The 13,400-nt window shown below is 68.2% G+C and overlaps 3 protein-coding genes across 18 annotated transcripts; 1 reads left to right on the top strand and 2 right to left on the bottom strand.

Annotated features, from left to right (window-relative positions):
* The first annotated feature begins 36 nt into the window (after nt 1-36).
* POLR2L (RNA polymerase II subunit L) lies at nt 37-1,583 on the top strand. The gene is made up of 2 exons (XM_032639150.1): nt 37-280; nt 1,313-1,583. Exons 1-2 carry the CDS (start codon nt 186-188, stop codon nt 1,419-1,421), a joined length of 204 nt encoding a protein of 67 aa, XP_032495041.1. The 5' UTR covers nt 37-185; the 3' UTR covers nt 1,422-1,583.
* Nucleotides 1,584-2,816: 1,233 nt separating this feature from the next.
* CD151 (CD151 molecule (Raph blood group)) lies at nt 2,817-7,664 on the bottom strand. 8 transcript variants are annotated; one of them, XM_032641500.1, is made up of 9 exons: nt 7,509-7,662; nt 6,487-6,555; nt 5,545-5,658; nt 5,262-5,453; nt 4,760-4,834; nt 4,183-4,287; nt 3,922-4,080; nt 3,666-3,752; nt 2,817-3,582 (listed from the first exon to the last, which is right to left on the bottom strand). In XM_032641500.1, the coding sequence occupies exons 3-9, from the start codon at nt 5,626-5,628 to the stop codon at nt 3,523-3,525; spliced, it is 762 nt and encodes a 253-aa protein (XP_032497391.1). In that variant the 5' UTR covers nt 5,629-5,658; nt 6,487-6,555; nt 7,509-7,662; the 3' UTR covers nt 2,817-3,522. The 8 variants fall into 8 exon arrangements, 6 of the variants coding, with proteins under 6 accessions (XP_032497391.1, XP_032497387.1, XP_032497385.1 ...); XM_032641496.1 differs by having other exon boundaries at nt 5,545-5,629; nt 7,509-7,608; XM_032641494.1 differs by lacking the exon at nt 7,509-7,662 and adding an exon at nt 6,935-7,103 and having other exon boundaries at nt 5,545-5,629.
* An 843-nt stretch (nt 7,665-8,507) lies between these two features.
* On the bottom strand, nt 8,508-12,119 carry CRACR2B (calcium release activated channel regulator 2B). 9 transcript variants are annotated; one of them, XM_032641959.1, is made up of 9 exons: nt 11,697-12,112; nt 11,507-11,618; nt 10,897-11,080; nt 10,287-10,433; nt 10,068-10,158; nt 9,836-9,928; nt 9,459-9,625; nt 9,183-9,254; nt 8,508-8,951 (listed from the first exon to the last, which is right to left on the bottom strand). In XM_032641959.1, exons 1-9 carry the CDS (start codon nt 11,859-11,861, stop codon nt 8,768-8,770), a joined length of 1,215 nt encoding a protein of 404 aa, XP_032497850.1. In that variant the 5' UTR covers nt 11,862-12,112; the 3' UTR covers nt 8,508-8,767. The 9 variants fall into 9 exon arrangements, with proteins under 9 accessions (XP_032497850.1, XP_032497848.1, XP_032497843.1 ...); XM_032641957.1 differs by having other exon boundaries at nt 11,507-12,112; XM_032641961.1 differs by having other exon boundaries at nt 8,851-9,001; nt 11,507-12,112.
* Between the last annotated feature and the right edge of the window lie 1,281 nt (nt 12,120-13,400).

The following is a 13,400-nucleotide window of genomic DNA, read 5'->3' on the forward strand; positions in this document are numbered from 1 at the left end:
TGCTCCTGCAGCGGCCGCACGGGCCTCGGAAACTCGTCGCGGAGGGAAGCGGACGGCAACGGCACCAGGGCGGGCGGACGGCCGGGCACCCCCCGCGCCATGGGCGCGCCCAGGGCGGGGCCGGAGCCGAGGGCGGAAGCGCCGCAGGATCAAGGAGTTTGGCAGCTGGCTGCTCCGGTGCCGCCATGATCATCCCTGTGCGCTGCTTCACGTGCGGCAAGATCGTCGGTAACAAGTGGGAGGCCTACCTGGGGCTGCTGCAGGCCGAGTACACCGAGGGGTGAGGCGCCGGGCCGGCCTGGGAGGGCCTCCAGCGTGGTCGGGAAGCGCTCCCCGGGCCGCCAGCCTGCGGGGCATGGGGGGTGGGTCCCGGCCCGCGGGGTCGGTGTGTCGGGCCGGTGTCGGGAGGTCCCAGTCTGCAGGGCGGGGGCTACTCACATCAGATTCCAGGTGACCCTGGGCGGGGGAGCTTTCAGTCTCGGAGTCTTTTCCATCCCTGTTCTCCGGACCCGCTCTCAGGAAAGCGCCCCCACCCCCGACCTCTTAGTTTGGGGAGGGGAGGGAGTCGGGCGTCAAGCTGCTGCCGTCTGGGGACTCCTAGGTATCCTGGCGAGTCTCGCCACCTCCACGGCAAATAAGCCCTCAGCCGCCTCTGTCCACCTGCTCCCTAACTTCTCCCCGCTGTTAGGCCCACCCCCGTGTACTGCAGACTCACTGGCTTTTTTAGGACATAGGACAAGCTTCCTGACCACATAGGCCTCATCATCAGGGTATCGTGGGGGTCCCTCTTCTGTGCTTACTTACCCCTTAGCGCTGCAGTTACCACCGTGCCTGTCGGAGTCTCTACCCTGGACTAGAGCCTGACCTTGGGCCCCTGTGTGGACAGCCCCATCCTCATCACATTTGAATCTCTGGGTCCCGGGATGTGCCAGGGAGGCGTAGGCTCTTAGTGCAAGTGTGTCGGATGAACGGGGAAGCGATAGATGGCCTTAGTATCTGCGCCAAGTTCCAAGGAGGCCGCTGAGATGACCGCAGTGCAAGTGAATGCTGGCAGCCTGCACGGGACCCCTCCCCAGGATGCCCCAAGCAGGGGCCACCCGACCTGGCCTCCCCTTTCCCAAGCCACCGCATTGTCTGCACACCAGAGGCCTTGAGGGTGACGGGCGGCGTCTCTGGGAAATGAGAGAGGTGTCTCCCTCCCCGACATGGGGAGCAGAGCCCGTGGCAGCTGAGCAGGGCTTGCTCCAGCCGGGGCAAGGCCCTCCATCTGCCAGGACGAACGGGCCGCAGCCAGCTTTCTCCTCGCCCTCAGGGACGCTCTGGACGCGCTGGGCCTGAAGCGCTACTGCTGCCGCCGCATGCTGCTGGCCCACGTGGACCTGATCGAGAAGCTCCTCAACTACGCACCCCTGGAGAAGTGAGCCCTGCCCGGCAGGCCGCGCCTCGCCCACGGCTCGTTCCGGGAGGTGTGGGGAGCCGGAAGCAAGGCCCGCGCACCCGCGGCCCTGTCGGCATGGGTCTCCCTCTCTGGAAAGAACCGTTCAGTAAATGTTTTTGAGGACCACGAGGAGGTCCTGACAGTCGGCCTGGCTCCGTGAGGCTCCCCGCTGCCCGCTCCTGTGTCCTGCCTCGAGCATGAGGCCGCTTGGGGGTGGGTGCGGCCCTCACGGCCAGGGAGGAGGGAGGGCCACCCCAGGGAAGCGCTCGGCCTGGGGCTGCTTTCCTCCAGGGCTTGCACTCGGCTCCACACAAGGCACAGATGTCGGGAGTGCTTGGGTTGGGGGCACGGGGGCGCTGGTGTCCCCACAGCGGTGTTCCGGGCGCCCTTTAGGCTCAGGACAGACGCCCTTACCTCTTCCTCCCCGGTGTCTAAAGAACCTCGAGGTTTTCTGAGCCCTCAGTAGTGCCCGCTGTGGTTAAAGATGCCCGTCTTGACAGTACTGCTGCCAGCAGCTTCCAGGCTGCACCCAAGGCCAGCAGCCCGCTCCCCTCCACAGACAACTCTGAGATCCCCACGGTGGGCGGGAGGGGCCCTGCCGGCTGTCTGGGCCGGATGGGTTCTCGGTGCCCCAGGCACTGACATGCCACCCTGTGAACCAGCCGGAGAGCTGCCTCTCGGAGGCCTCTGTCCTGTGTGGCTCAGGCTGAGGCTCAGAACGGGAAGCTGCCACCTTGGCCGGGGTCAGGCGGGCCCTGGTGCCCTGCAGCAGGCAGAGGGCAGGGCCGTGCAGTTAGCGAGGGAGGCACCCTTCCCCGGGCACCTTCCTCAGGGCTGGCCCGGCTGCCCGGACGCCTGAAGTGGGGTTCCCTGAACGCATGTGAGGGGACCACGGGAGGGAGATGGGGTCTGTGCAGCGGTGTGAGGAGCTGGGCGGCCCCTGGGCGACAGGGCACGATGGCCACGCCCTGGCTGCCCCTCCAGGCCCAGCACCCCTTCCAGCCCCAGCTCCCGCTGCCAGCACACATCCTTCCAGACACGCCCCGGACTCGCTCCTGAGACACCAGCCCCAGCACCTTCTCCCGTTCCTGATTCCTGCGCCGTGGCCAGAAGGGCCCCTGGAAAGCACAGGCAGTCCCGGCTACTCCCCAAGGTCTAGCCTCACTTCCTCTGGGGCTCTGGCCACACCACCAGCTTTGCGTCAGAGAACGGCTGAGGCGCTGCATCAGGGCCTGTCCCCAGCCACCTCTCCCTCGAGTCCCCTTGGCCCACAGCCGGCCCCGTCCTCTGTTGTGGCCCTGGGTGGGGGGGATCTGTCCACTCTGCTGGTCGTGACGGCCCTGGGGACCAGGACTGTCCATGTCACCAACATAGAAAGTTCAGCCATCCACTCCACAGACGTTTATTGAGCACCTACCACACAGCAGGAGCAGTCCTAGGCATCGTCAGGCGGCAGTGAATAAACCCTGCAGGACGCCTGTCTCCAGGGAAGAGGTGACAGCAGTGAACTAGTGACGCAAGGCCTCTAGATGGTGGTGAGAGCAGCGGGAACACAGCGGGGGGAGCGGCAGAGGCTTGGCCCTGGGAGAACTCTTGCTTGGTTTTCCCCAGGGGCTGGAGGTGGCTTGCTTAAGGAGAAGCCCCCAGTACGTGAGGGGCCTGAGGGCAGGCACACGGGGCTCCTCACCTGCTGCCGCCCGGCTCCCCGCTGGGCCAGCCCATTGCTGCCCAACTCGGCCCCTCTGACTGAACCCAGGCCTCAGGGAGCAACCCGAGGCCACAGCCCCGGCCCCCACCCACCCACCCAGCCCAGCAGACAGGCAGACGGGTGGGGCCGACCCCAGGCCTTGGGACTTTGGTGTGCAGCTAAAGGCACTTGAAGCCGCCTCCGGGGTTTGGGGCTCCCCAGAGGTCACGGTGATGGCACGGTGCGGGGGGCAGGGGGGCCCAGGCATGAGAACACCAGGGGCAGACCCTGGCAGGCAAAGGGTGGGGCCCCGTGCTGGACCGCAGCTCCCTGGCCGTCAGTAGTCAACGCGTGGCAAGAAGCTGCAGTGCACCGGAGGGCCGGCCCGCGGGCAGGATCAGTAGTGCTCCAGCTTCAGGCTCTTGTAGAGGCAGCACGTGAAGATCACGCCAAACACCTGAGCACGGGGCCAGCGTGAGCCGACGTGGCCGCCAGCGCCTGCGTCCCAGCACCCGCCGGCCCGCCCCGCCGTGCCCGCACCTGCACGCAGGCGATGCCGAGGCCCACGGCCCCGATGATCCTCAGGTGCTCCTGGATGAACGTCTCCAGCTTAGTGATGCAGCCGCCCTGCAGGAGCGGGCCAGGGGTGCGCGCTGAAGGCAGCGAGGCGTGGGCCCCCTCGGGTGTCGGGCCGCACCAGCCCCCAGCATCCCGGGACTCCCCGGGCCCAGGCACGACGGGGCAGAGCCACTGCCCTCAGGGCCCTGGGCGTCTCAGCAAGCCCCAGCCGGCCTACCTCCACCTTGTAGATGTTGGAGGCGTGGTCGCGCTGCCCGCAGCCGGCCACCACGGTCTTGCAGCAGCTGTCGGGGACCACGCGGCCGCCTGCCTCGCCCGAGCGGATCCACTCGCTGTCCCGCCAGTCCTGCGAGTTGTTGCTGCCACAGCAGTGGAACTGCAGCGAGGACACGGCCCAGGCTGAGCCCTGACCGCCCACCCCTGCGGCTGGGGCTCCCGCACGAGTCTGGGGAGGTGCCTCCCTGCGCCACCCACGCACCTCCTGCTGCAGCTTGTCCACAGCGCTGGTCACGCCCTCGTGGCCCAGCTGATGGTACCGCTTGGTCATGGTGTCCTTCAGGTTCTCCTTGAGCTCTGCGTTCAGCTGGGGTGAGGGGGTGACAGCTTCAGCCACAAAATCTAAGACTCTCCAAGGTGGGGCAGAATGGCAATGGGCACAGGCGGGAGAGAGGCGCAGGGTCAGGGCTGGGGTCAGACGCATGGCTCAGATGGCCACGGGGAGGGCCACGGGCAGGGAGGGCGCTCCAGATCCTGCGGACACCTGCCTCCCCCGCCAGGGCCCCCAAGCAGGCAACTTGGGTGCTGCAGGCAGGCTGTCCATCCCCGTGATCCACCCTCCCCCTGGGACCCAGTCCCCACCTCCTGGGCCTGATGCCACGATGCTCAGCGCTGGAGCCCGTGGGGTCCTGTGTGCGTGTGTGCGCCCTGCCTGTGTATGTGTGTGTCCCAGTGTGTATGTACACGTCGCCTGCGTGTGCGCATCCATCTCGCACGTGTGTGTCCCCGTGTGTGCCCGTGCCCGTCCACGTCGCCCACGGCCTGTCTGTGCCCCTCACCTGCTGGTAGTAGACGTAGGCCAGGGCTCCCGCGATGATCTCCAGCAGGAAGATGACGAGGAGCAGGGTGAAGTACTGGGGGGCGGTGCAGGGGCTCCGTGAGACGGGGCGGGACACGGACACTCCCAGTCCGTGAGGACTCCCCAGGCCCAGGCACAACAGAGCACAGCCACTGCCCTCAGCTCCCAAGCAGCCACACGGTGAGGGCTCCAGGCAGCAGGCGAGCGCTGGGGGGCCGCCAGGACCCCCAGTGCTCACTCCCAGGTGTCTTCCCTCTGTAGGCCCAGCTGGGATGTGGGCACTCACAGGACTGGGCAGGTGGGAAGGGACACCCCCCCAGATGAGCACAGCAGAGTCCATCCTGCGGTGTCCCACTCGACCCCCGTCAGTCCCTTCTAACTCCCTCAAGGACCCAGAGCCAGCCCCCGGCAGCCTGGCAGGGAGCCCTGGCAGGTACCCGCAGCCCCACCCCCGCCCCCAGTGACAGCCACACCCTGCTGACCAGACGCAGCAGGTCCCTCCGCTCCTTGAAGGTGGCGCAGCAGCCCAGAACCCCGGTCACCATGACGACAGCGCCCGCCACCACCAGGATGTAGGCTGTGGCCAGGTAAGTGCCCGAGGCCAGCAGGCTGATGTAGTCGCTCTTGAGAGCCAGTGTCCAGATGCCCACGGCCATGACGGCCAGACCAGCCAGCTGTGGGCAGTGCACACCGGTCACCACACCTGGCCCCAGGTCTGAGCCCCAGGCCAGGCTCCTTTCAAGGCTGGGGAAGGGGGTGCCTCACCCAGAAGCAGCAGTTGAAGGTGAAGAGCAAGTACTTGAGGCAGACGGTGCCACACGTCGTCGTCTTCTCGCCAAACTCGCCCATCCTGCGGCAGGGAGGCAGGGGAGGGCCTGACTGGGAGGATGGCCAGACACCAGTGGGGACAGGAGGAGGGGACACAGATGTCCAGACCAGCCCCAGGCTGGGGGCCAAGCCAACTGCCTGCCAGGGTGAAGGCTCTGGGAGAATGTCCATGGCAACCAGGATGCTTCCTGCGAAGGCCGCCCAGGAGCCTCCACCCCCATGGCAGCGAGGGCAGAGGGGGTGCCCACAGCCTAGCTGAAGGCCGGGGGGCCAGGCTTCCCTGACCAGAGCCCAGGGCACGGTGAGAGGGGGCCTGGAGGACCCCCAGCCATCACGGGCTGACTCACCCCTCTGGCAGCCAGGGTAGGAAGCCCCAGCAGGCACCTCGGGGTGAGCTCATGCAGGCTCCCCACCCCGTCCCAAGCATTCCCCGGGCCCCACGCCACAGGTTGGCAGGAACCCACCAGCTGCTGGGGGGAGGAGGCTGCTCCAAGACAGACCGACCTGGCCCTCACTAGCCTAGTCCCACGGACTTAGGAAAGCCCCTCAGGGCTCTGTGAAAGGACAGGCCTGCCTTCTTCTCAGCGGGGGCAAGTGGAGCTGGCAGACACACACCCGCCCAGACCTGGGGGGTTCTTCCTGTGCCGGTCCTCATTGCTGGAATGGGGACAGCCACACCGACCCCAGGGAAAAGTGGAGCTACCGGCTGTGCTCCTCCCCAGAGGCACCCCAGGGCCACCCCACCCACTCTGTTCTGGGGTGTCCGCACTGGCGGGGAGTGGCTGTGGGACACAGATGGCAGCTGAGCGCCCGGGGCCATGTTTCCAGACAGACGCAGCGCCCACAGCCAAATTTATATCTACCCCGCCCAGCACTCACCTGGCTGGTGGGGATCTCTCTCTCCTCTGTAAGGCAGGTGGACGGAAGTTCCCGCCCGAGGAGCCTCCGCTAGAAGGGCAGGGACAGGTCACAGGTCTGGCTCAACCTGGATGGTCAGGATCCCGCCACCCCTTTTTCTGGCCGACCCAGGCACTGGACCCGAGCTAGCCTTCCAGAGCAGGCAGCGTCCACCCCCTGCCGGTGGCTGAGAGGGGAGCGGCCAGGCCCGGTATTTTGGTCTGGGCCAGGGCGGGGCAGGGCAGAGGACATTTCTGGACAGTCCGATCCAGGGAGGGACCGCGCGCCTTCTCCAGGCCCCCACTCTGAGCCTTGGTACCAGACCTGTCACTGCCCCTTGCCCCACCAAGCAGCAGTAGCTGCAGCCTGGAAAGAAAAAGGCGCAGACCACTAGCACAGCCGGGGTGTGGAAGCCCCACGTGCCGCAGACCTGGGCCTGCCCTGGGGTCCCGGGGAGGCTGCTTCCAGACACAGATCCGGCCCCCACGGCCCGCCCGCGGGCGACCGGCTGAGGAGGGGCCCCTCTTTCCGGGAGTGCCTGGCGGAGATGATCCCCAAGGGAAAGGGCCGGCCAGAAATAGCTCCCGCGGCCCGGGACAGAGCCGCCCCACCCACGTCCCCCGCGGCCCAACCAGCCCTTCGGCGCCCCGCCCCGCAAGGTGGGGGACCCCGACTCGGCTCCAGCCAGGCCGGGTGAGGAATTCGCGATGAAGTCACCGCCGCCGCCTCCCCCACGCCGGGGCGAGGCGAACGGCCCGCCCACTCGCACCGGGCGGAGGGGAGGGCACCGGTGTCTGCGCACAGTGAGCGGGGTGCTCGGGAGGAGCCCCTGGCCGGAAGGGGCCGCCAGGCCCGTCCGGAGACCCGGGAGGCGCCTCGCCCTCGCCGCCCGGCGGACCCTCTTTCCGCCCGGCCTCCGGGCGCCCGTCTCCCTCCGGAAGCGGCCTGCACGGCCGCCAGGCGCGCGGCTTCTCCCGGCCGGCCGGGCCGGGCGGTGCACTCACCGGCCACGCGTCCGAGTCGGGCCGGCGGCGGCGGCGGCGGCGGTGGCGGCGGCGCAGGCGGCGGCGGTTCGGAGCGCGGAGAATGTGCGGCCGACCGGGTGCTGGCGAGCGCGACGCGCCGGACCGCTCAGGTCCCGCCCCGGGCCCGGAGGCCCCGCCCACGGCCGCGACGCCGGGCAGGTCCGAACAGCGCTCGGCGCGAGCGGGCGGAACACCAGCGGGGCCGGGCCCCGGGGGTCCGCCCGAGGCGGCGGGGGCCGGGCGGGCTGCGGCCCGGGGGCGCCCACAGCCCCGCCGGCCCATGCCTTCGGGAGGAGCTGCGCTGGGGGAGGGGCGGGAGGCTGCAGGAGTCGACGGAACAGATGCGGGCCTGGGGGGAGTCTCTGGAGGTGCGGTCAGATGCAGACCGGAGCCTCTCTGGGCGCCGTTGGGAGGACGGCCTGGAGGGGAGGCCTGGGGTCAGTGTGAGAGTCCAGTTTGGAGGGTATCGCCTGGGAGTGGTGGGGGGAGGTGAAGGAGAGAGGGCAGAGGCTGCCCACCCGCTGCGCTGGGGAGCTGAGAGCGGGAGTAGAAGGGGAAGGGGAGTCCAGGTGGGCCCTGAGGCGGCACAGTCGCTGGGAGCCGCTCTGCGTGGACGGTGGCAGCACTCATCCCCAGCTCCCTGCCCGAGGCTCGCGCTGGCAGGGCGGAGGGGCAGGGGGACAGCTCAGGCCTACCCCCGGCGCCTCCACTCAGGACTCCAGTGGGCTGAGCTAGCCCACCCAGGACTGTGTGAGGACTGGCTTGGGGAGGGGGTGGCTGACTGAGGCTGGGGGTGGGCAGGGAACCCCGCCTGCTGCTTCCTGGGAGTCAGCGGCCTCAGTCCCTTGGTTCCTACAGCTATGACGGACAGTGAGGGCTTGGGGACATGACCAGGGACACGCGTGGACGATGGAAATCTCACGCGTGTACCTCTCAAATGTTGTGGCTCCCACACACACACAGGAGGCCGAGGAGGTCGAAGTCAGTGGACTTTATTTGGAAGAGGGAGTTTTCTGCTGGTTTTGGTGGGATGGGGGTAGGGTGAGGACCGGCAGGGAGGCACGGTGAGACCCTGCCCACCCAGGATTAGTTCCTTCACGTCAGCAAGTCAGGCAGGCCAGGCAGCCTACTGGGTAGAACCCCCAGCCAGGATGGGCAGCCCCCAACCACGAGGAGTCGCCTTCAAGGGGCAGCTTCTCCGAGTAACCAAGTAACGCCCAGTGAGTCACTTGGGCTGGTCAGCGAGCACTGGGAAGGTGGCCAGAGCCGCGTCTGGGGGGGCGAGCCCAGCTACTACAACAGCAGGAACAGCAGCGGGGGGGCCCCAGCAGGGGGGCCGTGGTCAGAGCCTTCCTGTGGCCACTGACCAGCCGCTCGGCCTCACAGACGTCCCTCTCGTCTCGTAGCCTCGTGTTCAGCTCCCTGGGGAATAGGAGTCCAGGGGTTCTGAGAGGTCTCAAGAGGCAGCATTCCTAGGTGGGGAATGCAGGCACGGGCTCTGGCGCTCCCTCAGACCAGAAGAGAGGTGTCTGCCTGGAGCTGCAGCATGATGGATGGAGGGCAGACACAAGGAAGGACTTCCTCGCAGTGGGATGGGGCAGTGAGAGGGACTGTTTGGGAGCTAGGAGCTGGGCTGACCCCTTCCTGACGCACCTGAGCAGTTCCAGTTGCCGCAGGAGGCTGAGCTTCTCTTTCTGCATGTTCCTCGAGACCGCGACCACGTCTCTGCAGGACGGAGGTGGTGATTTGGGTGCAGGGAGGCTCCTCGGGGTGCCCCACGACCCCCTGGAGGACCCTGCCCCACGGAGACCCTGGAGGTGGGGTTGGGACGGGGTGGGATGGGAGCCCTGGGCTCCAAATGCGACCCTTCTCGCGACCCTTCTCGGAGTCCGCCCCTGAGGGCCCAACCCCATCCCCGCCCCCCAGCACCGTTGGGTTTGCTCCCGACGGCCCAGCAAGTCGCTCTCTAGTCTGCGGAGCTGCTCTTGCACCCCTTCCAGTTGCGCCCGCAGCGCCTCGTTGGCCAGCCACAGCTGGGCGTTCTGCGCCTGCGCCTCCAGCTGCTCGGTGGTCCGGGCCTGCAGCTGCTGTTCCAACTGGGGTGTGGGGGGGATCGAGGCTGGAGAGAACCCCCGCACGTCCCCGGGATGCTGCGTTTGCCCCTGACTCCCAACAATTCCGGGGCTGGGAACAGAGGCCCAAGGGCCTCAAGGACGCCGGGGAGTAGCATGGGGGACGGTGAGGATGAGGCCTGGGCTGGACCGCTGTGCACGCCTCCCGGCCGGGACCGCCGGGCAGCCGCTCACCTCTCGCTGCCGCAGCCCCGCGCGTTCCAGCTCCTGCTCGCGACTCTGCAGCTCCAGCTCTAGGCGGCCTCTCCGCTCCTCCCGGGGGACGTCCTAGGACGCGCGGGGACACCTGAGCCCCCGCGGCGGCGGAGCGGCAGGGGCGCGGGTGGGACCACTTCGGAGAAGGCGGGGCCGGGGAGACCCGCGCGTCCGGGGTTGGGCTGGGCGCGGGGCGGCGCTGCGGGCCCACCTGACTCCGCAGGCGCCGGCGCTGCTCGCCAAGCTGCCGCTCCATATCTTCGTACAGACATCGCACCGTCCTCTCGTGCTCGCTCTCCCGCCTTCGGGAAACCAGGGTTAAGACAGCTGCTTAGAACCTGCTAGCGGTACAGCCCTCGGCCCCGCCCCTACCACCTCGCAGAGCCCCTCCGCCTGGCCCTCAGGCCGCCCCCAGCCCCCCAGCCCTCACCGCCGCAGCGCCTGCACCAGGCCCTCCCGCTCTCGGGCCGCTTCCTCCAGGCAGGCCGACGCCTGCATCAGAACGTCCTCGAAGGAGCCCAGCAGTTCGGGTCGCTCACGCTGCAGCTGGGTCCAGAGCGTCCGAATTGCCCGCTGCCTGGGGGTGGGGGTGGAGGTGGGCGTGGGGGTGGGGGGTGGGAGGGCAGAGGCTGAAGCTGAAGCGGGGACTCCCCACCCCACCCTGCAGGGTAAGAAGCCCCCAGAGGCACTCGTAGTCTTGCACAAACTGGGCATCCCTCTCCTGGGTGCTTTCACCCCTGTGGGGGTCCGTGCCTGTGCGGGGCTTGTGTGGCCAGGAGGAGTGTGTGCGTGGGGTTGTGTCCTTGTGTACACAGGGCTGTGCCTGTGCTGGGCGCAGCCCTGGCTGCTGCCTCCTGAAATGCAAATTCTGTGGGAAATCAGGCCCGGCACTCAGTAGTTGCAGCTGGGAGAGAAGGAGCGGCCCAGACCCGATCTAGGGACCCTGCCTGGGAACAGACATGCAGGCGACGCGGAGAGGCAGCATGCAGGCGGACAGAGAGCAGGTGAGGGTGACGGGAGCCGGGCCAGTGCCGACTCACTCGCCCAGGACCCGGGCCACCCCCAGCTGCTCCAGCGCAGAGCAGAATCTCTCCTCGTCCTCCTCCTCCAGGGAGTCCCCGGGGCCTCGCACATCCGACCAGCCCGCCTCGAAGGTTTCCTCTGGAGCCTGAGGAGCCTGGGAGGGCAGAGCACCCGGGGCAGGCTCCACCCCCACCAACTTCCCTGCGGGCATGGGAGGGAGAGATCACCCGGCTTTGGGTCACCACCCCCAGCCCAGCCCACCCCCGCCCCCCGCATATCCTGCCCTTTCTCTGAGCCCAGTTTCCTGTTTTTCTTCCTTATTCTGGTCCGATTCTTGTCCTGGGAATGGGAGGTGACAGCTGGGCTCGGGCCAAAATGAGGCATGCCTGGCTCCCAGTCCCACCTGGGTTTGGGTCAGGGAGCAGGTCATCTCCACATATGCCACAGCATCTGGGGGGCTTCCCGTGGTGCCTGAGTGTACAGACACCAGCCTGTGCTCCGGAGGGAGGCCAGGGAGAAGCACGGCCTGCCACCCATGTGGGCTGTGGGCCCCAGAGAGTCCCATATGTGCCAGCGGAGGGTGTCTGAGCAGCGGGGTAGGGGGTGGGGCTCAGGGGCCGGGCTCACCTAGGCCAAGGCAGAACTCTCGAGCGGTGAGGAAGCCGGTGTGCGCCTGGTCCAGACTTTCGAACACAGCCTCCAGCTGTTCGGGCGTGAGGGGCAGGTCGCTCTGCAGGCCCTGGCCGGGCAAGGATGGCAAGGCTGAGTAGCCAAGGTCAGCCCTGGGGTGGGAGGCCTCTTGGAGCTGGGGGCTCACCTGCAGGTCGTGCCGGGTGATGAAGCCCTTGGCCTCCTTGTCGCACAGCAGAAACAGCTCCTGGGCCTGCTCCAGTGTCGCTGCCAGTGGCCCTGGGGCGTGCCCCTTGTCCCACCCCTCCTCCTCCTGGTTCTCCCCAGCCCCAGGCTTCCCGGGGCTGGCCATGGCGGGGGTCTCAGCCTTGGGCGCTGTGAAGCCAAGGGGAAGTCAGGGCCTGAGCAGAGCTGAGAAATGAGGGGAGAGGAGAAGTGTAGGCAGAGAGGGTGAGGGGCAAAGGTGGCTGAGGGCTAAGCTGGAGCGGTGGGGATGGGAAGGTGGAGGCCCAGAGAGGAGGGGCAGCTGGGGGAGGTGTGGCCCAATTGCAGGTGGTGGGGCTGGCACAAGGTGGCATGAGTGGAGCCTGCAGGCTCAGGGCCACCCGGGGAGCCAGCCGGTGCACGAGAGGATGTGCTGGGGGGCGGGGGCGGGGGGGGGGGCAGCTATAGATCTTGTGATGGAAAATGAGGAGGTGGGGGCTTGGGTGAGAGAATGGTCAGCCGCAGAGAAGCTGAACAGGTCCTGGAGTCGGGACCTGGAGACCGGGCGGGCCGGGCTGGGCCAGTTGGAGTGTCAGCCTATCCCGGCTGATAGAGTCCTTAGCCTCTGAGTCTGGGCCTCTGGGCCTTGCTTCCAGCCAGCTGGCAGGCGGGGAAGCTCCTCCCTCCCTGCCTGCAGCCCCGCCCACCGGCACCAGGCCCCAAGGGGTGCAGGTGCAGGGTCCAGCCTGGGCCACGATGCCTTCTGTGGCCCTTGTCAGAAACAAGCTCAGAGTCTAGCTTAACAGGCTCTCCTGCTGGCACTATGCTCTCCACCAGACTGGCCTCCCTCCCCATGGAGGCGCCCTGCCCCCTAATCAGACCACCTGTCGTTCCCACGACACCTGGACCCCAGAGTTCCCAAAGCTAACCCCCAGCGTGGCGACAGCCCCCCACCTGGGACCCTCTGGTCCTCGCCCCCCAGCCCAGGACTGTGATTCTCTCTCCCCACCCATTCCTGGGGGATGCGGGAGGCGACCTCCAAAGAGGGCAGGGCTGAGAAAGGCGGAGAGGAGGGGACACAGGGGCGGAGACGTCTCCGCCTCACGCCGTCGCCTTCCCCGGGCGGGCTCCACGGGACCGGGGGACCATCCCAGCCGGAAGCTGCGCTGTGGCCGGGCCGGGGAGCGGGGGGGAAGGGCTGCCTGAGCGCCCGCACCCTGGGGCCTAGCCCACTCTGCCCCCGCAGTGCGTGTCCCAAGGGGCCCCGGAGCCCCTGACCTCGACACGCGGGGATCGGCGCGCCTGGCGGTGACGGGGGGTGCGGGGCCAACGCGGGCGGGGGGACGGGCCGGGCGGCTACCTGCGAGCTTTGTCACCGCACCTGCTGCACACCAGGCTGTTCTCCTGCGGCCACCGGGACCCCGGCAGCGACGGCCCTGGCGGAGCCACCGCCGCGTCCCCACCGTGTCCCCGCCTCTCGGCATTGCCCCGGTGGCCCAGCGCTCGCCTCATAGCCCGCCCCGCCCCTGCATACGGCCCGAACCCCGAGTGTCTGTCCTGGCAGAGTCCGAGCGCATAGTGGGGGGATGACCCTGGGGACCCTTCCTGCACAGGGCCGAAGTTGGGGGGTCAGTCCTCAGGATCCCGATTTAAGGCGCCAAAGTGTGTGCACGAAGAAGGCAGGAAA

Source organism: Phocoena sinus, chromosome 8 (genome assembly GCF_008692025.1).
Source record: "Phocoena sinus isolate mPhoSin1 chromosome 8, mPhoSin1.pri, whole genome shotgun sequence".
Classification (NCBI taxonomy): Eukaryota; Metazoa; Chordata; class Mammalia; order Artiodactyla; family Phocoenidae; genus Phocoena; species Phocoena sinus.

Coding starts and splice junctions, on each gene's coding strand:
- POLR2L (XM_032639150.1), top strand. CDS start 186: ATGATCATCCCTGTGCGCTGCTTCACGTGCGGCAAGATCGTCGGTAAC. Junction 281..1,312: donor CAGGCCGAGTACACCGAGGG/GTGAGGCGCCGG, acceptor CCTCGCCCTCAG/GGACGCTCTGGACGCGCTGG.
- CD151 (XM_032641497.1), bottom strand. CDS start 5,778: ATGGACATTCTCCCAGAGCCTTCACCCTGGCAGGCAGTTGGCTTGGCC. Junction 4,288..4,759: donor CCTACGTCTACTACCAGCAG/GTGAGGGGCACA, acceptor CCCTCACCCCAG/CTGAACGCAGAGCTCAAGGA. Junction 4,081..4,182: donor TGGACAAGCTGCAGCAGGAG/GTGCGTGGGTGG, acceptor TCCTCGCTGCAG/TTCCACTGCTGTGGCAGCAA.
- CRACR2B (XM_032641952.1), bottom strand. CDS start 11,861: ATGGCCAGCCCCGGGAAGCCTGGGGCTGGGGAGAACCAGGAGGAGGAG. Junction 11,081..11,506: donor AGAGTTCTGCCTTGGCCTAG/GTGAGCCCGGCC, acceptor CCATGCCCGCAG/GGAAGTTGGTGGGGGTGGAG. Junction 10,159..10,286: donor CTGGTGCAGGCGCTGCGGCG/GTGAGGGCTGGG, acceptor GGTTTCCCGAAG/GCGGGAGAGCGAGCACGAGA.